Here is a 27,405-nt window from a genome sequence, read left to right as displayed (position 1 = left end):
TTTGACCACCAACCCTGAGGCCATATTTGTTCTCACTGATGCCGGGCCCGTGACATTTTCTTTCCTTGCTGGCCCCAATCCGGCCCTCCTAAAGTCTGAAGGGCAATAAAGTGGCCCTTTGTTTGAAAACGTTTGGAGACCCCTGGTTTAGGCTATGGAATACAGGCACACTGTGGGGTTTATTTATTAAAGCTGGAGTGTGCAATATCAGGCTCACGTCTGCTTAGAAAACAATCAGCTTCTTCAATTAAGCTTTGGAAATAAAACCTGGACGCTGATTGGTTGCTATGCAGAAGTGAGCATGATTTTGCACTCTCCAGCTTTAGTAAAAAAAAAAACTGTGTGTTTGCACAGTGTTCAGTATCCCCAGCCCCCATTATCAGGAAGAAGAGATGCATGGTTGGTCACATTAAATAACTTTTTAACCTTCTGAATCTAAAACAACAACTTTAAAATCAGTTTTAGTACTTGCATATTTATAATTGTATTAGAAAGTGTCTACAACATTATATGTTTATAATGCCCTTGCTATAGGTGTTTACATACCTCCTGAAGCCTGACTGGAATACTTCCAGTAAGTTTCCAGGTCATTTCTATGTGAGGCCTAGTTGTTACTGCTCACCTTCTCCATCACAGGAGTGAGGTCTCAAATGCTGATCTCAGAGCTACTGCATCAGGGGGGAGAAAGTACACGTGAAGGGGTTTGAATTCTTCTGTGATGATGGAGGTGAGCAGTAAGGCAGGCTATGGATGATATGGGAATCCCTCCTGTGGAGCCATTGTGTTCTCCCAGTGTTGGGGTGGGGGTAGGGTGAGGAAGGGTTGGTGTCCATGACAGGCTTAATGCTTTTCGAGGTATGTAAATGGCCTACACCTATAGCAGGAGCATTATTCAACTTTAGTTAGATCTGCACAGTGTTAGCTGGATTCACGTAGGGCGGCGTATGTTTCAGCCAGCATAGCGTATCGTATTTACGCTACGCTGCCGTAAGTTAGAGAGGCAAGTGCTGTATTCACAAAGCACTTGCGTCCTAAGTTACGGCGGCGTAGCGTAAATGTGCCGGCCTAAGCGCGTCTAATTCAAATGAGGAACAGGGGGGCGTGTTTTATGTTAATAAATCTTGACCCGACGTGATTGACGTGGACATATCCCAGTGTGCATTGCTCCAAAGTACGCCGCAAGGACTTATTGGTTTCGACGTGAACGTAAATTACGTCCAGTCCCATTCACGGACGACTTACGCAAACAACGTAAAATTTTCAAAATTTGACACGGGAACGACATCCATACTTAACATTGACTAGGCCAGCTTTTTGGTAGAATAACTTTACGCCTGAAAACGCCTTACGTAAACGGCGTATCTTTACTGCGACGGGCAAGCGTACGTTCGCGAATAGGCGTATCTCGCTGATTTACGCATTCTAGGCGTAAATCAGCGTTCACGCCCCTAGTGGCCGGTGGAACTAGACAGCTAAGATACGACGGCGCAGGCCGTCGCATCTTAGCTAGATTTAAGTGTATCTCAATTTGAGAATACACTTAAATATACGACGGCTTAGATTCAGAGTTACGACGGCGTATCTACTGATACGCCGGCTTAACTCTTTCTGAATCTAGCTATATGTTTTTATCTACAGACACCCCTTACTGGCATATGCAGTTTTTTTTTTAAGTTGAACCTTTAACTCCTGTTGTGGGCTGACAAAAAATGGAATGTTTGTAGAGTGAATGGTATCAACCATGTCCAAAGTCTTTTACTAAAGTACGCAATTACTCCCATTTTGATATCTCTACAAAATAAAGGCCAATCATTATGTTGTCCAACATAAAAACTAGGAAGGTTTGTAAGACAACACTGGAGTGTTTAGGACACGTACAGCTCCGAACTTCTGACAAAATAAACAGTTTTTTTTTTGCTATTATCAAACATATATAACAAAGTGCTTAATTTGTGCATTTCAATGACTAAATAGGAGCAAGTAGGAAAAGTTTGCTGTTAATATTTACATACATTTAAGAAATTTAGTAAACTTATAGGGGCAGATCCACAAAAGAATTACGCCGGCGTATCTATTGATACGCCGGCGTAATTTAAAATTTCCCGCGTCGTATCTTTGTTTTGTATCTACAAAACAAGATACGACTGCATCTCGGGTCGATCCGACAGGCGTACGTCTTAGTACGCCGTCCGATCTTAGGTGCATTTTTTCCGCCGGCCGCTAGGTGGCGTTTCCATCAAATTCTGCATCGAGTATGCAAATTAGCAAGTTACGGCGATCCACGAACGTACGTCCGGCCGGCGCATTTTTTACGTCGTTTGCATTCGGCTAGTTAAAGCTGCTATATGGTGGCGTATTCAATGTTAAGTATGGCCGTCGTTCCCGCGTCAAATTTTGAATTTTTTACATCGTTTGCGTAAGTCGTTCGCGAATAGGGATTTGCGTAGAATGACGTCACCGTCGGAAGCATTGGCTTGTTCCGGTTTAATTTCGAACATGCACACTGGGATACCCCCACGGACGGCGCATGCGCCGTTCAAAAAAAACGTTGTTTACGTCGGGTCACAACGTATTTACATAAAACACGCCCCCATCACATTGTTTTGAATTGCGCGCCCTTACGCCGCCAAAGATACACTACGCCGCCGTAACTTACTGCGCGCATTCTTTGTGGATTTGAAAAAAAAAATAAGTTACGGCGGCGTAGTGTATCTTAGATACGCTACGCCCGGTGGGAAGATGCGCCGCGCTACGTGGATCTGCCCCAAAGTGTTTCGCTACAATGGTGTTCAAGGCACATCCTACACATTCTAAATTCATGGCCCTGGTAAATGTATGTGTAGATTCATAATAGGAGGTTTTATATTTCAACCATGATAGCCTTTGACCTATGCCCAGCAGACTTATAAGGGTCAAAAGTCAAAAGGGGGAGGGGGAGGAGGATAAGCCAGTCACCTCACTATAGTGTGTTGGAAACTGCTGTAGGGAGGATAGGGAAAGGTCACAAACTGCAAATGGAGAGATGAGGGTCAGTTAGGAAACTGTACTTTAATTTTGAATGCTAGCTCTGTGAGCAACTAACCCATTTGCTTCCTTTTGTATTATTATTGGTGGCTTTTATGTCTTTCATTTTATTCTCTGCTTGACTAAAGGTCAGGGGTCCCTTTCAGCTGCTATCCCTTCCAGAGAATTTTTTTTTTTTTTAATTTGTGGGCTTTTTGATTTTATCATTTTTTTATATATATATATATATATATATATATATATATATATATATATATATATATATATATATAATATATATATATATATATATATATATATATATATATTTATAGGGTTACTTCACAATAATAATAAAAAAAACACTAATCAGTCACACTACACCATAGCAGCATCTAAATCATGCAATCAGATCTTGCAATCATGCCTCTCCTCTGGTAACATACCTATGGACCACAACAGAAGGATAGCAGATGCATGCCAGAAAATCTGCCACTGCTTTATATGGCCCCTCTCTTTTATCTTGCAGCTGTTAAAACGAGAGGGCCATTTATGACAGCTAAAACTATTGCTTATAAAAGTAAACATCACTGTTATAAGCAATACTAGTGTCCACCAAGGAAAACGTTATTGGTGTGAGAAAAAAAAAAAAGAGTTAGCACAGTGTTGCATGACCAAGCAACTGCCAGTTAAAGTAGCACAGAGCTGAAAAGAAGAAATTAGCAATGGAAAATGATGTAGCGCTTGCACTACGATGACCTGCCACAATGACAAATGCTGCCCCCTGCTATTCCCATCACAAATGACAGCTCCCTGAAATACCTGGGTGATGTTACTGACCATATGATCAGTGGCAGCCTGTCTATATGGGACTCAGGGGTGCCGCCCCCCTAATCCATCCTTAATCTACTTGCAGGGCGCTGAGCGAATGGATTCCAGTGTTTTTTTTTAAGCACATGATTAGAGCCTGAGGCTTTAATTGGCTTAAAAAAAGGGTGGGCTTGAGGCGCAGAGCACTGTGCCCTGAGCCCATCCAGTTGTGTGGCAATAGCAAATTAGTATTCGCTATTGTCTACCTTATTCTCTTCCCGGCCAATCGGGTTAAGGTTTATATACACTTTAAGATATTGTTTGAGTTGCCAGTAACATAATACTGTACATACAAACCAAATTTATAAATTATATATTTTTTTTCTTACCTTTAGGAACGCTGGTTATATTAGTGTCTGCAATTCGGAGGTAGGATAGTTTCTTCATGCCTTGAAAAGCTCCTTTTTCAATCCCAGAGCTATCTATTGGATTTGTGCCTAGTTCTGTAAAAAAAAAAAAAAAAGGAATGCATATTACTTTAATTTATCTCAGTAGCTGTAGGAATTTGCAAACACATACCATCCATCTTCACTGTACCTTACAAACATAACACAAAACGCCCAATAAAGTTTATCTTCATGTTATTGTTCTTCCCACAATCCTGAAACGGAATATGTTTTTAGGAGTGTAGACATTTTATAGTGTTCTCTTTAGAATGAGTAGATTTTTTTTTAACTGTTTCGCAAAATAAAATAGAACGATACCCAATGAACAGAAATGCAAACAGTTAATGTTACCAGTCAACTGCATTACATAATGATTAAATAATATACAGTATATCTGCTACTAGGGACAAAATACTAGATTTATAAAAATCTTGTTGATTACATTATTGAATATTTTTTATTATAATTATATTATTATTTGTTATAATTATTTATAATTATTTATTATATTATAATTTATAATTTTGTTTTTTAAAAAATGTCATACTCGGGATGCCTACTAGACTCTTGTTTGGTCAGATTTAAGTGAGTTTTTCCTAAGAATTACAGGCCTACAGTATAAAACGCCAAATTTCCTTGCAAATAATGGTACCGCTTTCAGCACCTAAAATCTGAAATAATCATACCGCCAGGGAGGTTAAAGGTATGATTCTTTGCAGATCAGATACTGTGCAAAACTTGTTGTACAGTTCAGACCACTGTGTACAGCTTTTTTCTTTTGTAAGCTGAACAATAAATCAGTCTAGTCCTCCATTCACACTAACAAAGTGGACAGTGGAATCTCCACTGCAAGCTATTGCATTCAGGAAACCATAGCTGCCTGAATACTTGAATAGTAACTGCATCTGATAAGCAGTCATGTTAGGCCGATCATACATGGAGCAAATTTCTTTCCTAAATCCACAGATCGAAGGAAATAAATCTGCTTGTTTCCCCCAACAAAACAGACAGTGTTGATGCGGGAATCCTTCCTGTTGGGCCATTGTCTTCTCCCAGCAGAGGGGGGGGGTGATTAAGCTGCTCCCCCAGGAAAAGACAAATAGCAGCTGCTAGCGATAATCACAGGTAAAATCTGGCAATGCTGGTTGTACCCAAGTTGATCAATGGATCAGATTGGTACATTCAGCTTGCCTACACACAGTTCAAATCTTGAGATTTGATTTGATCCGTGCCTGCCTTAGGTGGTGCTTTCAGCCAATTTAGCAGGAATCAGCTGAAGTTTGAGCCATCTATGGAAACTTTTTAAATACACATGAGTACAGTCATGTATTGTAGGAAGGTCTTTAAAAGTTAATCTTGTGGTAATTTAGTTGTTTGTCCTCCTATCTGACCATAGTTGCTTTTAAACCTTGACCCTTGTTGCAATTCTACTTTTCTGCAGACTGTAGGTGTAAATGATGTATAAAAATAGATACCCCATAAAAATAAAGTTTATATTATATAGTTTATATGATATGTGCAGCAGCAGCCTGGAACCAAAATCCTGCTCTGGAAAACATTTCCTAGAACACTGCCTGCAAAGCAGGTGGAAAGGAAAAAGCAGTAACATGTTTCTGGTGGGAACTTACTTCAGTTGTACCCTATTCCATAGTTGCCAACATTCAGAAAAAATTAATAGGGACACTTTTTTTATGTAGGCAGAGTCTTAATTTAATTAGGGGTAGGGCATTCATTTGTAGGTTTGAGAGAGTTTGAACCCAGGGGATGATGTCGTTGGGACGAAACATGTCGGGAGGACCCCACTGTTGCTACTACTTTGCACAAAGCGCTTGTACATCCATCTAAATGTAAGTGTTCTTGCTACATTCAATTTTCAACATTCAACACAGAGTTACACTATGTGGATGTTTTTTTCTTCCTAATCTATGGTATACACCCTTCCATACACATCCAGGATTTTTTTGGGGTAACCAGCTATCTTTGTCTGTGGTATACTCCATTCCTCTGCCGTTTGGTCACTCTTGCTACAGCCATTGGAGACACATACAGGATTGCCCAGGTTCCATCGCGGTTTTACCACACAAAGCTCTGTTTGACCCATCTGAACGTAGGTTCTCCTGGGTTCAAACTCTCTGGTAAGCCCCTTACGTATCGGTGGTGGTTTCTCTTCACGTTAATTCATTTCAACTCTCCTTCAACTCTAGCACCTCTTTGAAGTTATCACCAGGCTTTGGAATTCACCAATATTATTGCTGGACTATTCTATAGTCAGATTTGTCTTTTTATATTTTTACACTATTCGTGTTTTTCACATATGGACATTTATTTATATAATTATATATTTATGTATTTATGTGGACATTTTCATTTCACTTTTATTGTCTTACTTGTAATTTGAAGTTTTATGCCAACCTAACTTGATTAGCGCTACACTTTTTTGTTTTCAAATGGACACTGCCTCCCCTATCCTGTTTCCCAATTGGCCAAAGCGTCAGGCAATCTCATTGGATGCCTAGCGGTTTGACGGAAGAGGAGACATGTGGTAGAGGAAGCAGCTGGAGGTGAGGACCACCGGAGCTGCCCCGGCCCCTGCCTGCAATTCAGGAGAGGACACCACGGCCCCACGGGTAAGAACCGGACTGCCCGGGTTTTTTTTAGTGCCGTGCCATGCCGCAGGGGGCGTTCTTTGTTTTCAGCCCCCCAAAAGAAGATCCCACCAGCTGCCACTGCTAACTAAAGAACTTTCGAACCAAAGGACCAAAACAAACATGCAAGTATCAATAAATTTCATATTTGCTTATCTCTGTACTTTTTTGTAGATCAGTGACTTAAACAGCACTAAAACAAAAAAATAAGCATGACATCCAAGTAAAGAATTCTCAAAAGAAATGTACTATTAGTAAAAAGCAAATATGAAGACATTTTTACTATTCTAGAGACACTGGGCCAGATTCAGAAAGATCAGCGGATCTTTCTGCTGGCGTAACGTATCTCATTTACGTTACGCCGCCGCAAGTTTTTCAGGCAAGTGCTTTATTCACAAAGCACTTGCCTGTAAAGTTACGGCGGCGTAGCGTAAATCGTCATTTGCATATTTCTCGCATAAAAGATACGGAAGCGCCACCTAGCAGCCGGCCTGAAATTACAGCCTAAGATCCGACGGTGTAAGACACTTACACCTGGCGGATCTTAGGGAGATCTATGCGTAACTGATTCTCTGAATCAGTCGCATAGATACGACCGGCCGAACTCAGAGATATGACGGCGTATCTCTTTCTGAATCCCGCGCAGTGTATATAACCTATAGTGTAGGCTCTCCAATGTGATGTAGAGTTTCATGATACCCTTCTGTTAAAAGAGTTAATTCAATTCAGGGGCTTTTTGGCACACTGGCACACATTTAAAAATGACTTACCAATGACAATCATGTTATTTAACCCATCAAACACGGACTTCTTTACTTTTGTTACCAAGTTCTCATGCGCACGTAATTCCTGAAGTGACTTTGGCATATTGGTTGGAAGCTCTTTTAGGCTATTTTTTGATAAGTACAGTCGTTCCAGTTTTGTCAGAGGAGCAAAAGCACCAGGACTTATTGACTTGATTTTATTATTAACAATGATTAATGCCTGAAAAAAAGATACAAAATACGTTTAGAAAATTGCTGAAGAATGCCTTATTGATAGCCATTTTATCATTATTCACACTGTTTTCATTCCTAGCATTCCATGTCTGTGTGTTCAAACTGTTATTTTTGCTGTTGGGAAATCTACAGTGTAGCAAATATATTTGCAGATAAGGGAAAGATTGCACTTAATGGAAATGAGCCAAATAACAGTGGTAATTTTCTCTAGGTCATATCTAAGGGTTGGTTCACACTGGTTCGACATACGACTACGACTTCCAGAGCACAAGTTGCATGACATGTCAAAATCAAAATCAATTAAAATGATACAACGTCACAAGAGGCAGAGTCTCATGGTGGTATTTAAGAACTGGCAGACATTGCAGATGACACAACGGCAGAAGCGAGCATCGGAAGAGGACCAAGTCGGCGGAGGAGAAGACAGTAGCGGAGGGAGAAGCCTGGAGGAAGAACACATCACTGGAGGGAGAAGGAGAAGCCCGGAGGAAGAACCGGAGGAAGAACATATCACCGGAAGAAGAAGACAGCAGCGGAGGGAGAAGACCGGAGAAAGAAGACACGTTGGAACTACGACAGGGGACATTAATAACTTTTAATAAAGGACTTGTCAAAAACCGTCTCTTGTTTTTATTTACACTACACTTACACTATACTACTTTTTTTTAGGGTTGAATGGGTACAATGTACCCCTGCTCATTCACATGGAGGGTGGGATCTGGGGGTCCCCTTGTTAAAGGGAGCTTCCAGATTCCGATAAGCCCCCTGCCAGCAGACCCCCACAACCACTGCCCAGGGTTGTCAGAAAGAGGCCCTTGGGGACAAGGTTCTTTGGGGTGAGGGGATTAGAGCCCCCCTGCCCCAAAGCACCCACCCCCCATGTTGGAAGCATGTGGCCTGGTATGGTCTGGGTGGGCTCTCTCATCCCCCTTTCCTGACCTACCGGACTGCACGCTCGTATACGGGTCTGCTATGGATTTTGGCATGGGGTTTCCCCTCAAAACCCATACCAGACCGATAGTCTTGGGGGAAAGCCATACCGTTTTAATGTTACATTTTGGCGTGAGGTTCTTCCCTCAAGATTCTTACCAGACTCAAAGGACCTGGCATGGTTGGATTAAAGTCAGATACCATTCATTGAAGTCGCATGGAAGTCAGACATGAAGTCACAGGGTAAAGTCAGATCAGAAGTCGTACTACTTTTGTGCTGTGTGAACATAGCCTAAATCATATTACACGCAGACTGTTCATTCTAAGCATATTTCTTATTCAGAGCATTAACTGCTTTGTCTTAGAGGCTTTAATAAATAATAATAAAATACTCTCACATGAAGCTGTTTGAGGTTTTTAAAATCATCATCTTTAATTTCTGTGATTTTGTTGTTCTGCAAATCAAGCAAAGTGGTATCAGGAGGAATGTTTTTCGGCACTTGATCCAGTCCTAAAAGAAAGTAAAATTTTTAACAGTTATTGTGCTTGTCATAGTATGTTTCCTGATTCTACAGTTGTTTACAGAGTTCAACAGCTTGAGCATGTACACTTGAATGGGTGAAAGCAGCAGTTGCCACTGTGCAGACATTAAAAAAAAACTATATACAAATTTTAACCTTTTCCCCTATGTTTGCATTAGAGAGATATCACCTACCTATTGGTCTTTTAGTGACCATGGTAACTAGGACATGAAGTGAAGAGAAATATTCCAAAGTAGGGTTTCAAAGCGCAATTAAAACCTGACAGAAGTTCTAACCAATTTAGCAAAAAAAAAAAGTTTTACTGCAGTAACTCTTTAGACTCTTAAAAAAAACTGTGGTTACTAATGATGCCTGCTAATTATCCCTGACTGACCTGCTTCATGTGGTATCAAACTCAATAAAAAAAAGAAATCACTGACAGGTAGGGTTTTATTGACAGAATAAAGCCTAATGGTCTCAGAATACATTTAAGGCAACCACTGTGTGCTGTGATGAAGTAACTTCCATGCACGTGTGTGGGAGTAATGTCATTGTAGTCCGGCTATGCAAGAGGTTAAACAGCGTGAATCCAGGAGGAAGACCAGGAGAAGATGGAATCACTGGAGTGCTGACTATACAGCGCTGGAGGGCTTTCTTTGACAGGTAGGTCTATAACAATGTGCTATAATTGTGGTACATACTATCACATCAAGGTATTTTCTCATGGGGGCCCATTTAGGATTTTTCTTTCTGAGTTTTTTTCCACTCCAGGCTGGTAAAACCCCTTGGGCATTGTGTTAATGAACAGTAAGGGGATTTTATTAAAACAGGAGCAGGAGAACCTGTAGCAGTTGTGTGTGGGAGCCAATCAGCTTCTGTCTTTCATTTTTAAAGCCTAGCTGAACAAGCTGAATTTAGAGGCTATTTGTTGCCATGCACAGCTGCTCCAGAATCTGCTCCAGATTCTATGCTCGCATGCATTTCATTAAGGCCACCTTCCAGCATAGGTGAAAGTGACTGAGTGGATTAACAACAGCTGCGTCAATCACTTCTACTAGAGAGACAACAGTTGGTTATAGAGTATAACTATATTTATAGCTGCTATATCATCCAGGAGCCAGTTTTACAGGTATGTGCTTCCACAGACATAATGCCTACATCAGTGGCAGCAAAAGGGTTAAATGTCTGTGATTATACTTGTGCTGTGATTAATAGAGATGGTAATGTAGCTTATTTTTTTTTTTATTGGTGTATTTCCATTTAGAGGGATAACAACCAGAGGCGTCCCTAGGGGGTGGCTACTGGGGCTATAGCCCCGAATCTAGGACCCATAGCCCCGAGTCTCTAGGGCAGGGGTCGGCAAGCCCCTGCAGAGTGATCCTGGAAAACCACCTCCCACATGCAAAAGCCAGTCTAATATTCAGTGGCTGTATATGAGAAGCTGTGCGGCATGAAATGTTTGCTGCCATGTTTATTCACCAGGAAATTAAAGACAGTGTATTTGAGCCATCCATTCGTTTTGGTTGATCGGATCTGATCTGAGGCAGCTCCAACACACAGTATATAGTCATTTGGGTGACTTTAAAATAACCTGTGCCTAGTCTGACCGCCGTTGTGGTCAGTACATCTGGTAAGGAGATTTTACTTCTGTCACTCGGGTGTACCCTTGGTGGAAGGTGGTGCCAGCTTTTAAATACCCTCTATTGGAAGATCGTTTTCTGGAATTCACTTTTCATGAATGTTTCTTTAAACACTTGGGAATTTTTTTATGGACACATATATTTTTCTACCTAAGTTTGGAGTTATTTATTTGCATTCTTTGTACTCATTGTTTTTTTACAAATACACGGACAGACATTACTTTTTTTATATAATTTTTATATATTTTATGTAATCACTCAATGATTATTTGATTATTTAATTGCATTTGTAGTTTATATATCAGTATCAATTTTTTCTGATTAGCATATTTTTCACAGCTAATTTTGTTCATACATTATTGATGCATGGTGTTTTTGTTATATCATTTATATAATTTTGGATTATTATCAGTATTTCAATTATTTCGTTTTTGCGCTGTACCTCACTCTTTTTCTAATCTCTTCCTAATATACGTATCTATATTTTTGGTACTGGCAGCAATTTCACGGTTCTTGGTTTAGCGCAGTGTTTTCTTCCTTTTTTCAGTGAACTACAGTAAACAGTAAAGTTGGGACAGAAGTGAGAGCAGCAAACAGAAGAGAGCTTGGAGGGGCAGGCTCTGCTGTGCTTGGAGGGGCAGGCTCTGCTGTACTCTCCTGCCTCCATCTCCCCACTCTTGTCAGAACAGTGCTGTATTATACATTACTGCCCACTCTGTACTCTGCCCTCCCACTTGCCCTGCACTGTGCCCCCCGCCCGCTCTGCACTGCACCCACCTGCCCACCCTGTACTGTACCCTCCGGTCTTCCCTGCACTGTGCACTCCTGCCTGCCCTGCACTATCCCCTCCCGCCTGCACTGCACCTTCATTCCCACCCTGTACTGTACCCTCCCGTCTTCCCTGCACTGTACCCTCCTGCCTTCCTTGCACTGTACCCATCTGCCCGCGCTGCACTATACCCTTCTGCCCACCCTGCACTGTACCCTCCTGCCCACCCTGCACTGTACCCTACTGCCTGCCCTGCACTGTACCCTACTGCCCATCCTGCACTGTACCCTCCTGCCTGCCCTGCACTGTACTCTCCTGCCCATCCTACACTGTACCCTCCTGCCTGCCCTGCACTGTACCCTCCTGCCTTCTCTGCACTTTTCCACTTCTGCCTGCCCTGCACTGTACTCTCCTGCCTGCCCTGCAATGTACCCTGCTGCCAACCCTGTACTGTACCCTCCTGCCTGTCCTGCACTGTACCCACCTGCCTTCCCTGCACTGTACCCTTCTGCCTGCCCTGCACTATACCCTCCTGCTTGCCCTGCACCCATCCTGCGCTGTACCCACCTGCCCGCCCCGCACTGTGCCCTCCTGCCTATCCTGCACTGTACCCTGCTGCCAACCCTCTACTGTACCCTGCTGCCAACCCTCTACTGTACCCTGCTACCTGCCCTCCACTGTACCCTCCTGCCCACCCTGTACTGTACACTTCTGCCCACTCTGTACTGTCCCCACCTGCCCACAATGTACTGGCTTTGTGAGAAATGCTTTATATCTGGCTTTGTGAGCAATGCTTTATAATTAGCTTTGTGAGTACTGCAAAGCCAGTTATAAAGCATTTTTCACAAAGCCAGTTACAAAGTATTTCTCATTAAGCCAGATATAATGCATTTCTTACAAAGTCAGTTATAAAAGAGCACTGCTTTATATCTGGCTTTGTGAGCAATGCTTTATAACTGGCTGCGCTATACACTGTTAAAAAATTCCAAAATTGTGTATAAACGATAGAAGAAAAAGAATCAACAAATAATACTGCGCAATACATTTTAATGCAAATATTAATAAAGTGAATAGTGCTTAACCACTTCAATACAGGGCATTAATAGACCTTTCCTGCCCAGACCAATTTTCAGCTTTCAGTGCTCTCACAATTTGAATGACAATTACTCAGTCATGCTACACTGTATCCAAACAAAATTTGTATAATTTTGTTCTCACAAACAGAGCTTTCTTTTGGTGGTATTTAATCGCCGCTGGGTTTTAATTTTTTTTGCAATATAAGAGAAATAAAAAAAAATGAAAAACACTTTTTTTTTGTTTCTATCTTGAAATCTTGCAAAAAAATATTTTTTCTTCATAAATTTGGGCCAAAATGTAAACTGCTACATATCTTTGGTAAAAATAACCTACATTTGTGTGTATTATTTTGTCTCTGTGAACGTTATAGAGTCTACAAGCTATGGTGCAAATCATTGAAAAATGATCACATCTGATCACACCTGATGTACTGACATCCTATCTAATTTCTTGAGATCCTAACAAGCCAGGAAAGTACAAATACCCCCAAAATGTCCCCATTTTGGAAAGTAGACATTCCAATGTATTTAGTAAGAGGCATGTTGAATTTTTTGAAGTTGTAATTTTTTCCCACAATTCTTGGTAAAATTACGTTTTTTTATTTTTTTTAGACCAAATTGTCATAATAACAAGTTAGTTCTCTCACACAGCACATCCATACTTACAATGACACCCCAAAATACATTCTGCTGCTTCTCCTGAGTATAGTGATACCACATGTGTGAGACTTTTACACAGCCTGGCCACATACAGAGGCCCAACATGTAAGAAGCACCTCCAGGCGTTCTAGGAGCAGAAATTACACATCTCATTAGATGACAACCTATCACACTTTTGAAGGCCCTGGAGCACTAGGACAATGGAACCGCCCACAAAATGACCCCATTTTGGAAAGCTAACACCCCAACGTATATTCTATTAGGCATAATGAGTCTTTTGAATGGCTCATTTTTTTCCAGACATTTTTGGAAAATGTGGAAAAAAATGAAAAAGCATTTTTTTTTACACAAAGTTGTCAATTTATAAGATATTTCTAACACATAGCATGTACACAGCAAAAATTACACCACAAAATACATTCTGCTACTCCTCCTGAGTAAAACGATACCAAATGTGTGAGGCCCCGTACACAAGACCGAGTTTCTCGGCAGAATTCAGCCAGAAACTCGGTCGGAGCTGGATTCTGGCGAGAAACTCGGTCGTGTGTACACTTTTCAGCGAGGAAGCCGACGAGGAACTCGTCGGGCCGAAAAGAGAACACGTTCTCTATTTTCTCATTAGTCAATGGGAAAAGTCAGCCCGCCGAGTTCCTCGGCGGCTTCCACACTGAACTCGACGAGGAACTCGATGTGTTTGGCACGTCGAGTTCCTCGGTCGTGTGTACGGGGCCTGAGACTTTTACACAGCCTGGCCACATACAGAAGCCGAACATTGAAGTAGCACCTACAGGCGTTCTAGGAGCATAAATTACACATCTAATTTCTCAACCACCTGTTACACTTTTGAAGGCCCTGGAGCACCAGGACAATGGAATTGTCTACAAAATGACCCCATTTTGGAAAGCTAACACCCCAACGTATAATCTATGAGGCATAATGAGTCTTTTGAACAGTTTATTTTTTTTCCAGGCGTTTTTGGAATATGTGGAAAAAATATGAAAACGCATTTTTTTTTTACACAAAGTTGTCCATTTATAAGATATTTCTAACACACAGCATGTACATAGCAAAAATTACACCCCAAAATACATTCTGCTACTCTTCCTGAGTATAATGATACCAAATGTGTGAGACTTTTACATAGTCTGGCCACATACAGAGGTCCAACATTGAAGTAGCACCTACAGGCTTTCTAGGAGCATAAATTACACACACAAATTCCTGCCAACCTATGACATTGTTGAAGGTCCTTCATATTTCTAACCCATAGCATGTACTGTACATACCAATTACAAACCAAAATACATTCTTCTGAGCAAAGAGTAAAGAAAAGATTACCTGCGGTTTTAGTAGTGCAGTGGTCCACAGAGCAGAGCATCGGTCCAGGTAGCAGGCAGATGTGGTCAGCAGCAGCGAAAGGATCGTCCATGCAGCAGGCAGGAATACTGTCCATAGTATAGGCATCAGGCAGAGATATGGTTAGTGCAGCCAAAGTATTGGTCCAGGCAGCAGGCAGGACCATCAAGTTTAGGGCCTCAGTCAGGGAAGAATGGGGACATGGGTAGAGGCTTCTCCCACCCAAATCGCTTTGAAGCCTCCGGGCAACCAGACCCTTTTCTGGGAACACAGAGACCAAAAACTGGTTTTCTGAACACCGAGCACTATTCTGGAGCCCCTCACATATGTGAGACCCCTGTGTAGCAGGGTGAAAGATCAGTCCAAGGGGCAGGCAAAAACATGGTCAACAAACCGAGCTCAGTGCAGGTAAAAGGCAGAAATAGACAGTAGGCAGAGGCATAGTCAGGAAGCAGTCCAGGGTCAGTTCACGTGAAAGGCAGAAACATGGCGGATAAACAATGCAGACGGCAGGCAGAGGCATAGTCGATAAACAGGCCAGGGTTAGTTGAGTTGAGGCATTAGGTTGGTTGGTTGAGGCAGCAGGGAAATAATCAGCACAGAAATTGAAACTGGGGAAATGGCAGTCTATTAGAAATTTGGGTTAATAGTCTTCAAGAGTGTGATATCGCCTGAAGCATTGTCCGTTACATAGGCCAGGTTGGTCGGGACAGTCGGGACAATAGAAACTGGGGTCTTTCCTAATTCCACTTTTGCTGCACACCCGACATTTTTTTTGGCATCTTCTTCCGGTTGCTGATGGTGGAATATTTTCAGAAAAATGGCGCTAATGCAGTCTGCTGACACAATCGGAGCGAAACCTTTCTGGGGGGGAGACTTGCTGATAGATCAGGGCAGTGAAATGTTTTTCAATAAATCGGATAAAAGGGATAGGCATTTCCGTTGTTTTTTGATAAGTGACATATGCTATGCATTATAAAGGGCCATATGGATCAAGTATATTGCAACTTTTTTGTACCAAAAGAGGGACTTGCGTGTTGAGAGATAGGGCTGCAGAATTTGATCGTTTAAATCCACCCCCCCCCCATGAACTTATTGTATTCGTTGATAGAGCAAGGCTTTTGAACGGTACGGCGTCTCCTGTAAAGTTCCACTGAGGTGTCATCATGGATGGTGGACATGATGTAAACGTCTTTCTTATCCCTCCACTTCACGGCCAAAACTTCTTTGTTCCTCAGGCTTGCCGATTCCCCCCTTTGTAGCCTTGTGGTAACTAGACACTGTGGGAAGCCTTTCCTGTTTTTACGTGCAGTACCACAGGCCATTTATTCAGGAATAGGTGGTGAAAAAGGGGCAGACTGGTGTAGTAATTGTCCATGTATATGTGATACCCCTTTTGGAAGAGTGGGAATGCCAATTCCCATACAATTTTCCCGCTTATTCCCATATACGATGGACACTCAGGGGGCTGGAGCAGGGAGTCCTTGCCTTCGTACACACGAAAGGCATTCACATAGCCGGAGGAGCTTTCGCAGAGCTTGTTTAGCTTCAAGCCGTACCTCGCTCTCTTACTGGGAATATACTGTTTGATTCCCAGCCGGCCTGTGAAATGGACAAGGGATTCGTCCACAGAGATGTTTTGTTCCGGGATGTAAAGTTCGGCAAACTTCTTATTAAAAAAATCTATTAGGGGTGAATTTTATACAATCTTTCAAAGTCCGGGGGGGGGGCACTGTGAGTTGTCGCTGAAATGCAAAAACCGCATTATCATGTCATAGCGGGACCTGGGCATCGCAGCGGAAAAAATTGGGATATGGTGGATGGGCTTTTTAGACCAATATGATTGTAATACATTTTTTTTGTAAGCCCCATGTTTAGCGTAAGGCCTAAAAACAATCTAAGCTCCTGAATTGTTAGGGGTCTCCATACAAAAGGGCGGGCATAGCATGAGTTGGGGTTGGTGTGTATGTACTGACGTGTAAAAACATTTGTTTGGTCTAAGATGCTGTGAAGTAACTCATCAGTGAAAAAAAAAATTAAATAATCGATTTCAGAGAAACCTTTGGTGTTGGCCTGCACATCTGGCTGTGCTGTGAAAGGGGGGATTGTGGCTGACCCTGTGCTAGAAGGCAGCCACAATGGGTTGGCCAAGGCACCCGGAAGATGGGTTTGGGCCCTAATTCTTCGGCATGGAATTTCAGAGCTGGTACTGGGCCTTTCCTCCTGGGGTATAGAAGTGCTTGTACTTGGCCTCTCGTCCTGGGGTCTAGCGCCATTGGCATTTGCTGATTGGCCATTGGGGTGTCCAGCTCTGCTGGTAGCTGCCTGGGGTTCAGTCCGTCGTTTTTTTGGACGGACTACTTCCTCCTCTGATTCAGATATACTGCCTTCGGGGGGCTCATATTGCGAACCAGAATGGGAACTTGAATCAGAACTGTACTGGGGCGTTGAGAGCTCCCCGCTGCTCTCATCGGTCTGGGCTAGCATTTGGTATGCCTCTTCTGGGGTGTATAATCTTTTGGACAAGGTGGCTGGCTGTATTACAGGGCTGCACGACAGGGACTAATGGGCTGTATGTCAGCTAGAAATTGGCTGCACGTCAGGCACTGCTGGGCTCACGGGACAGGTACTCCTGATGGAGGTGACGGGTACTCCTGATGGAGGTGACGGGTACTCCTGATGGAGGTGACGGGTACTCCTGATGGAGGTGACGGGTACTTGGGTACTACTGATGGAGGTGACGGGTACATGGGTACTACTGATGGAGGTGACGGTACTCTGGTATTCCTGATGAAGGTGACGGGTACTCGGGTACACCTGATGGGGGTGATGGGTACTCAGGTACACCTGATGGGGGTGACGAGTACTCAGGTACTCCTGATGGAGGTTATGGGTACTCAGGTTCTCCTGATGGAGGTGATGGGTACTCAGGTACTTCTGATGGAGGTGATGGGTACTCAGGTACTTCTGATGGAGATGACGGTACTCAGGTACACCTGATGGAGGTGACGGTACTCAGATACTTCTGATTGGAGGTGACGGTACTCAGGTACACCTGATGGGGGTGACGGGTACTCAGGTACTCCTGATGGAGGTGACGGTACTCGGGTACTCCAGATGGAGGTGACGGGTACTCAGGTACTCCTGATGGAGGTGACGGATACTTGGGGACACTTGATGGGGGGTGACGGGTACTCAGGTACTCTTGATGGGGGTGACAGGTAATCAGGTACTTTTGATCGGGGGGTAACAGGTACTCAGGTACTTTTGATGGTGGGGTGACAGGTACTCAGGTACTCTTGATGGGGGGGTGCAGGTACTCAGGTACTCTTGATGGGGTGTGACAGGTACTCTGGTACTGTTGATGGAGGGGTGACAGGTACTTTTTATTCCAGGGGGGACAATCTGGGCACAGTAGGTGACACTTGTACAATTACAACACTGTAACTCACTGTTTTCTGATTTCTCCTCACACAGGATCGGTGTGTGAGGAGAAAAACACAGCAACAGCAGTTACAGTCTGCTCTGTTTACACTTGTGACTGGCTGTGATTGGACACAGTCGGTCACGTGGTATTGAGCCAAATTTCATTGGCTCTTTACCCTGATCAGGGCTGGGCTATGTCCAAGGGATGAACCTCGTCCCCGATCCCCACGCTGCGCGCCCCAGGGGGGCATGCACGAGCGGCGTGCACCACGGATGGAGGCAATGTGACCGGCTGTGATTGAATACAGCCGGTCACATAAACAAAAGAAGAGAGGCACTAAAAGCTCCAGATCGGGGATGGGCTGTGCTGTGCGGGGTTGGGCTGTGTCCGAGGGACACGCCTCGTCCCCGATCGCCGCGATGCGGGCCCCCAGCGGTGCACGTCATATGGCGTCCACTCTGAAAGGGTTCCTGCCGACGTCATTTGTCTATGGCTCGGTAAGGAACAGGTTAAAGTGCATATACTGTATTTTAAACATATGTTTACTCATTCAAGTGCATCAATAATAGTAATTCATCAATGAAGTCCATTCAAGATATGCAGTGAGTCAAATTCTTGTGATGGTGCTCCAAACTCTTCAATGTGTCAGCACACGTGTGCTCCCCTCGCACTTAGATATGTAACAATATTTTATATATATATATATATATATATATATATATATATATATATATATATATATATATATACACATATACACACACATCTTATATACATGTGTATGCCCACCCAAGCGTATGACTTTCTTTACTTCGCTGTTATGGGCTCTAGCCCCAGATCTTTTGTAGACCTAGCAACACCCCTGACAGCAACAATTATTTTAACTATTAATTATAAAGGGTTTATATTTACTTGTCTTTACCACAATGGAAGTACTCTTTTGTATACAAGTATCAATGGTTTAAAAACTGTTGGTTATACAAAGCTAACAGTTCAGTATAAAACATTACATTTTTTTACTGCCTGAAGTTTGGAGGCTTTCTTAAAATATACCCAGTATTCTCTATTTTAATTCTCCTTCTCGGAGTGCTTTAATAAACCAGAAAACGCAATTCTCTTTCTAAACTCCCTTTCTTTTCTCCTTTCCAGTAAATTGTTCACCTCAGCACATTGGACATGAAATGAATAGAGTGGGAGTTGACCGTTTTATGACTCTCATACCAAAAGTGTTTCCAAATTAAGCTTAAAGATGGAATGTGAATCCAAGAGCTCTGGAGAACAGATTTCTCATTTTCACCCTAAATGCCAAAAGAACATCAGACAGTTTAAATTAAAAACTCTCAGTGGGACAATTCTATGAACAACTGATATCTAGCATAGATGAAGTCATGGAAATTGAAACATGTAACAACAAACGTAAAGTGTCTTAACCCATGATATACTATTTTGATTCAGGTGTAAAATATTTTATTTCCATTTCTGTGTAATCTGATAAGGCATTTAAATGTAAGTTTAGACTTGTCACTAAAACTATGTGGAAATATGCAATTGACAAGTAAAGTGTTTTAAAATGTGTTCTAGGTTACTGGGTTTAGCATAGGCAGTCATTTACAGGTGAATATAAGTTAGTTACATTTTATAGCTATATAAAACATTACCATTACCATCACAATAGTTTATGATCCTTTCTTTTTGATTTTAGTATGTGATGCTACTAAAATCCTGGATTATTTACATTAACCTCCTAATTCAGAACAGCCTTGAATTGTGGACCAAGTAAAAAAAAAATGTTACAGGACTTGATGACATATGCAAAAGATAGTACCACATGGCAACCCACTGCAGATACTCAGACTGCATATTTAAAAAAAAGTAAAGTGGGCATGCACCTGGTTGCAGAACTGCTACCAGGAACAATGTGGTTACAATTGTCAGACACACTGTCCTATTAGGGTTTCTACATACAGTATTTCTACATTAGCTACTAAGGCTGTGACATAGGGTGGAAAAGTTGGCAGAGGTGGGACATTTTCATGTAGCATTTCTTTCAACTTGTTCTACTTAACCCCCCGATAACAGCATCAGGCTGGTGATGGTGCAGGGCATGAGTATTACCATTGCTCATCACATATCCAAAGAAAATTACCAGTAGCACACGGCTGACCTTTCCACCAAGGCCATTTGGCCAGGCTGTGTTTCTAACCCTACCCTAATCGATCCAAAGTTTTAGCTATACATACACTTTAACTATTTATATGTTACATAGGAGCTATCATGTTGAAAGGGGGAGGCTGTCGATTGCTTTTATGTGCCAATAGAGACTTCAGAGACTGGCATACATTGCAAATTACTGCTGAGAATGATTACAGCACACACAGAGAGAGCATGGTGAAATATTCTGTGTCAAATTGATTTACTAAGGCAAATACCCTGCTCACTTTGCAAGTGAAGTTGTTCTCTGCTAAGGGAATCTTCCCAGAGCTTATCGAATGTAAAAAGGGTTCACTTTGCAAAGAATGCCCAATCACATGCAAAGAAAATAAAAAAATAAAATTTTTTGTTGCAAATGATCGGAAGATGAAAGCGTTTCACTTTATTTATTAATCCCTTGGCGGTGGCCGCACACAAATATACAGCCTCTCAGAGCCTGGTCCTTGGCACCGAGAGGCTGCATATTGGCATGAATTGCTGTCACTAGAGCTGTTCCAAGGTCACGTGCGCTGCATGCTCCCTACACAGTTACTAACGCCTAACCGAAAGCTCCCAATCGCTCCATGTGTTTCCAGATCACGTGACCGCCATGACAGTCAATCATGTGATCTTTAGCCCCACCCCGCCTCCCAACATCATAAACCTCTTAAAGGATCTGGAGGTGTGAAGAAGTTACATAATTAGACCTAATTAATTGCTCAACAGCGTGTGTAATCTATATGATAACATGCCCATGTCCTAAAATCTACATTGTGAAAACAAAAAGAACCCTTAGGCCCCGTACATACGACCAAACATGTATGCTGAAACTGGTCCGCGGGCCAGTTTCAGCATACATGTTTGGTCGTGTGTAGGCGCGAGCGGGCCGAATTCCAGCAAACATTTGCCCGCCGGGCCTTTTCCCAGCGGGCAAATATTCCTGGACGTGTTTTAAAACCGTCCGCTGGAATCCTGCCCGCTCGGACATGTACGGTCGTCAGTACAGACCTACCGTACATGTCCGAGCGCCCGCCGTCCCTCGCATGCGTCGAATGACTTCGACGCATGCGTGGAAGCCTTTAAATGGCAGGCCCGCCCACGTCTCCGCGTCATCGCCGCGTCATCGTCGCGGCGACGACGCGGACACGCCCCGCGTATTGTTTACGCGCGGACTTCTGTACGATGGTTAGTACAACCATCGTACAGAAGCCCTCTGGCAGGCATGTACGGTGAAAACGGTCCGACGAGCCGCTTTCACCGTACATGTTTGCTCGTGTGTACCGGGCCTAAAAGTAAGCATAGGTGAACACTTGAGAGAAATTAACGAAAAGCATAAAATTCCAGAAAAACCACAAGCAAAACATTTTGCCTTATGTCACGGAGGGAGTCCCGATGGAATGAGGGTAAAGGGAATCCATGTCCTCAAGCTACCCACCCGGCGAGGTGACTTTGATCATATACTCCACCCAAGGAAAAATGGTGGATATATATGTTGAAGTCCCACGTGTGGGAGGGCCTCAACACCAAATTAAATATGCAAGCTTTTCTGCAAAGCTAATAATGCTAGGGACACCTGATATTCCTGAATCCAGAATCTCGTTTTGAGGTCTATATTCCATATATGCATATATATACTGTATCTATGTGCCTCTACAATTATGGTGCCTTTTACAGATTTTGATGGGGCACATGTGCCCTTAATAAACTTTCAGCTGTGTGATTCAAGCTATTGTTCATCTGGCTGTCCATGTGGTTCGTGTTTAATCCATATTCTTTGTCTCTGACTTCTCCATATATGTCTATAGTGACACTACCCAATCTATTCCCCTTTTCTTTTTCTTTCCCCTTTCTGTTTCATTTCCTTTTCTTATTCTTTTCCTTACCCTTTTTTGTCTTTTCCTTCTTTCTCCTATCCCCCTTCAAGCAGATGTAATTTATACTTGTGCTGTTAATAGAACAATTTCTTAGGCCAACAGGTATGTCTACTTTAAACTGGTCACTTTGGAAATCACCACATACCACTGCAAAAAATAAGACACTGGTCCCTTTAAATCTATTGTGATGGAAGACATCCTCATGAAACAATGACAGGGAGTGAGGTTTGGCGTCCAATCATCGTCCAGATGAAGCTACATTACCTCCCATAGTGAAACGCGTTGACGTCACAAACTGTCCAATCACGTGACACCATCCACGTGAGGCTCCCTGTTTGGAGGACGCTAGCCGTGGCTACGAGAGGACACTTGCTGTGGCTAGCCAAACGCCTCGGACCATTCAAAAGGCTAAGAACATTCCCAACCTTTGGCACAAGTAACTTGATCTTCTCTAATCCTCGGACAGGACCTTAAAGGATGGAGACAACCAATACAACCATTGCACAGGATGGTAAAGTACCCTCACCATAGGGCTAATGTATCGAGCCCATGGATGTTTTCGTGCAGCATGTAATGTAATGAGGAAGTCTCACCTTTTTGTTTAACCACTTCCCGTCCGGTCCATAGGGGATTTACGTCCGGGAAGTGGTTCTGAAATCCTGACTGGATGTCTATGGACGTCCTGCCGGTTTTCATGCCGCGCGCGCCCTTGGTGTCGCGCAGCGCGGCGATCGGTGATGCGGAGTGTCAGTCTGACACCCTGCATCTCCGATCTCGGTAAAGAACCTCCCGCAGAGGCTCTTTACCATGTGATCAGCCGTGTCCAACCACGGCTGATCATGATGTAAACAGGAAGAGCCGTTGATCGGCTCTTCCTCACTCGCGTCTGACAGACGCAAGTAGAGGAGAGCCGATGGGCGGCTCTCCTGACAGGGGGAGGTTCGCGCTGATTGTTTATCAGCGCAGCCCCCCCTTGGATCGCCACACTGGACCACCAGGGAAGCCCACACTGGACCACCAGGGAAGGGCAAAAAAGGAGCAAAAAAAAGGCAGTAAAATAAAATAAAATAAAAAGGCAGTAAAAAAAAAATGCCAATCAGTGCCCACAAATGAGCACTGACTGGCAACATGGATACATCAGTTCCACCCCACAGTGTCCATCAGTGCCACCCCACAGTGTCCATCAGTGCCCAGTGCCCACCTATTAGTGCCCATCTGTGCCACCCATACCTACCCATCAGTGCCACCCATAAGTGCCACCCATGAGTGCCCATCTGTGCCGCCTATGAGTGCACAGTGCTGCCTATGAGTGCCCATCAGTGCCGCCCATGAGTGCCCATCAGTGCCACCCATGAGTGCCCATCAGTGCCACCCATGAGTGCCCATCAGTGCCGCCTATGAGTGCCCATCAGTGCCGCATACCAGCGCCGCCAATCAGTGCCCATCAGTGCCACCTCATCGGTGCCCATCAGTACTACCTCATCGATGTCCATCAGTGCCATCTCATCGGTGCCCATCAGTGCCGCCATATCAGTGCCCGTAATTCAAAGAGAAAACACTCATTTACAAAAAAATTAACAGAAAAAAATAAAAACGTAATTTTTTTCAAAATTGTAAGTCTTTTTTTAGTTGTTGCACAAGAAAAAAATTGCAGAGGTGAACAAATACCACCAAAAGAAAGCTCTATTTGTGGGGGGAAAAGGACGCCAATTTTGTTTGGGTACAGTGTAGCATGACTGTATGTTGAAAAAACAAGCTCCCTGCCTAAGTTCTGAGCACAGGGGAAGGCTAGGTGGGGCACTGGCTGGCAGAATCTTGGACCGTTTACATGTTTTACCTAGGGTTCTTAACATATGCTGTCCCTCCTGCTCTCTCTGTGCTTTGGGAGCCTGCAAGATTGCACACGCACAGGTGTATAACACGCACCCTAACTTTAAGAGGGAAGTTTCAGGAAAAAAGATTTCCACAGCCCCCTGCGTATAACACGCAGGCACAGTTTACCCTCTATTTTCAGGGTAAAAAAGTGAGTGTTATATGCCAATAAATACAGTGGCCTGGATTCAGATACAATTGTGTATCTATCAGCGGGCGTAACGTATCTCAGATACGTTACACCGCCGTAACTTAGGGCGCAAGTTCCGTATTCATAAAGAACTTGCGCCCTAAGTTACGGCGGCGTAGCGTATGTGGTCCGGCGTAAGCCCGCCCAATTCAAATGTGGATGATGTGGGCTTGTTTTACCTTAATTTAGTTTGACCCCACGTATTTGAAGTTTCCAAGTGCGCATGCTCCAAATTACGCCGCAGACTGTCAATGCTTTTGACGTGAACGTAACTTACGTACAGCCGTATTCGCGAACGACTTATGTAAACGACGTAAAATACGGCGCTGTTCGGTCGTTTCCGACGTCCATACTTAACATGACTTACCCCTGCTTTATGAGGGGTAACTTTACGCCAGAAAAAGCGCTACGCAAACGACGTAAAAAAATGCGCTGGGCGGACGTACGTTTCTGAATCGGCGTATCTACCTAATTTGCATATTCAAAGCGGAAGTCTAGGGAAGCGCCCCTAGAGGTCAGCGTAAATATTGCACCCTAAGATACGACGGCGTAGGAGACTTACGCCGCTCGTATCTAGGCAACATTGAGGCGTATCTGATTCTATGAATCAGACACTGAGATGCGACGGCCCGCACTCAGAGTTACGACGGCGTATCTGGAGATACGCCGTCGTAACTGCTTTCTGAATCCGGGCCAGTATGTTTAGAACCACTTTAAACTACTAGGACACAAGCAGTTATACTTTTTATGTCTTTATCAATCATATTGTTATTTATCAGTTGAGAGAACCTCCTTTAGCTTCAGTAACACTTCCTATAGCCTATCAGGTTTGCATTATGGTAATTGGGAATTTTAGACCATTTTTCCATACAAAACTATTTCAGTTTGTTGATATTTGTTTCTTGTGGGAATGGCTCTTTTTAATTCACGCAACTGTATCTCAATTGTGCTTTGGGTCTTCAGAGCTGTTTTAATAAAGTGCTGAGAATATTCACTCAAATATTATATGAATATTCACTTAAATTATCCAATCATTTAAAAAACATCTACACCTGATTGGGTATTCAAAAAAAAGAGGAATTTTCTTTTTGCATGACTGATTGAAGTGAATAATCTCAACTTCTTTAGTAAAACAGCCTCATTATCTTTTTGTATTACTCAATTTCTCTATTGCTTCTCATGTTAGACACAGCTTCCCCTGACATTCTATAAACAGTCTTGGTTCAGTTCTTACTGTTCTCACTGTCCCTTCTATGATAACAAGATGCTGTATTTCCTTCATCTGTAAACAAGTTTTCTGTAATGAATAATGACATTCAAGCCTTCAAAAATGTGTTTGTAGACGTTTTCAGCTTTATAAATTCCTTCTATGCTTCTGATAAAAATTCTCCGTAAATTCATTTGATCGGGACAGTTATCTACTGTTTATGATACTTTTGCTATTTGCAGCAGTATTCTCCACGCTGGAGAGATATGGAGCAGAGCTGGTCTGTCTGCAAGAAACACACCTAACAAAATATAAAACCCAACAACTAAAGAACAAGAAATATCAGCTTCAGTACCACTCGGTATACTGCTCTTACTTGAGAGGGGTAAGCATTATGGTGAGAGCAGGGGTGAGCTTTTCCTGCAGACAGACCAGCATAGATGAGAATGGCCGATACATTTTTATGTACTACTCAATAGAGAACCGGATGTATATTGTAGCAAATGTTTATATTCCTCCACCATTCCTCCACCATACAAGCCTTATGCCACATACACACCATCACTTTATGTGATGAAAAAAAACTACATTTTCTGTGAAGTAAAAAACAACGTTTTTGAAACTTCAATTTTCAAAGACGAAGTTGCCTACACACCATTGTTTTTTCACAATTCTCTAGCAAAGCGAGGTTACGTTCACCACTTTTTTCCATTGAAGCTCGCTTCATAACTAGCTTCTGGGCATGCGCGGGTGTAAAAACGTTGTTTTAAACATCGTTTTTTGCTACACACGGTCAATTTCTGTGAAGTAAAAAACGACGTTTTGAAAAACGACACATAAAATTGAAGCATGCTTCAATTTTTTTTGTCGTTTTTCACAAGACATAAAACGACGTTTTCCCCCACACACGGTCATTTAAAGTGACGTTTTTAAAAACGTCGGTTTTTTTCATCACATAAAGTGATGGTGTGTACGCGGCATTAGAGTGGAATAAAACGCCTCTCTTTCAAAATATACTCCAGGCAGGCTCAACTAAGGGACTTATAACTGAACTATATGGACAGATAAGCAAAAGAGGCAACACTGGATCAGAACTACGTAAGGAAAGAGAGAAATGGGAAGAGGATATAGGGGAAATAACACAGGAGCAGTGGAGGAGAATCTTAGAGATAGGACTGATGGTATTGGTCTCGCCCCACAGAAGGTATCCCACCTGATGTTGATATACAGAGCTTATCATACTCCCAAGCAACTGTTTAAGTATGGTAGAAGATCAGATGACAAATGCCCCAGATGCCTGGAGATCAGAGATCTCATACACATGGTGTGGAGATGTCCAACGTTGTTTCGATATTGGGAGGGAGTGCTTAATACCGTGGGCGAGATATTCGGAATAACCCTCGAGTTGGAGGCCGCACTATGTATACTAGGATATATGAAGGAACGGAAGAAGCGAAAGAGTACCACAGTTGCAATGTTAAGATGTCTGTTCCAAGCCAGAAAAACTATAGCAATGAGATGGCAGTCGACGACACCCCCGGCAGTAAGGGACTGGATTAGTGTAGTAAATGAGACCATCTGTAAAGAAAGAGCAGTTTATACAAAAAGAGGTAACCTCAAGGAATTTGAGAAGTTGTGGAGGCCCCAGTTGGAAAAAATGGGTTCCCCTCTTTAGAGAGGAAAATATATAGTAGGACTAGAGAATAATTAAAAATAGAGTATCCGATAGGACATTTTTACATTTACATTTAGTTGCAAAATGTCTTTTAAATTAAACAATTTAACATTGAG

General features: G+C 42.8%; 1 protein-coding gene across 1 annotated transcript in view; it reads right to left on the bottom strand.

Moving 5' to 3' along the window:
- Positions 1 to 27,405, bottom strand: part of DCN (decorin) — a 62,271-nt gene that overhangs the window by 25,099 nt on the left and 9,767 nt on the right. The window contains exons 3-5 of the mRNA XM_040344142.1: positions 9,231 to 9,343; positions 7,675 to 7,888; positions 4,203 to 4,316 (exon numbers count right to left, since the gene is read on the bottom strand). Of these exons, the coding sequence (XP_040200076.1) occupies positions 4,203 to 4,316; positions 7,675 to 7,888; positions 9,231 to 9,343 (441 nt within the window). The remainder of the gene's footprint in view (positions 1 to 4,202; positions 4,317 to 7,674; positions 7,889 to 9,230; positions 9,344 to 27,405) is intronic.

This window comes from Rana temporaria, chromosome 3, assembly GCF_905171775.1.
Source record: "Rana temporaria chromosome 3, aRanTem1.1, whole genome shotgun sequence".
NCBI classification, from domain to species: domain Eukaryota; kingdom Metazoa; phylum Chordata; class Amphibia; order Anura; family Ranidae; genus Rana; species Rana temporaria.
The sequence above is the reverse complement of the archived record's forward strand: the minus strand, read 5'-3'. Positions and strand labels throughout refer to the sequence as shown.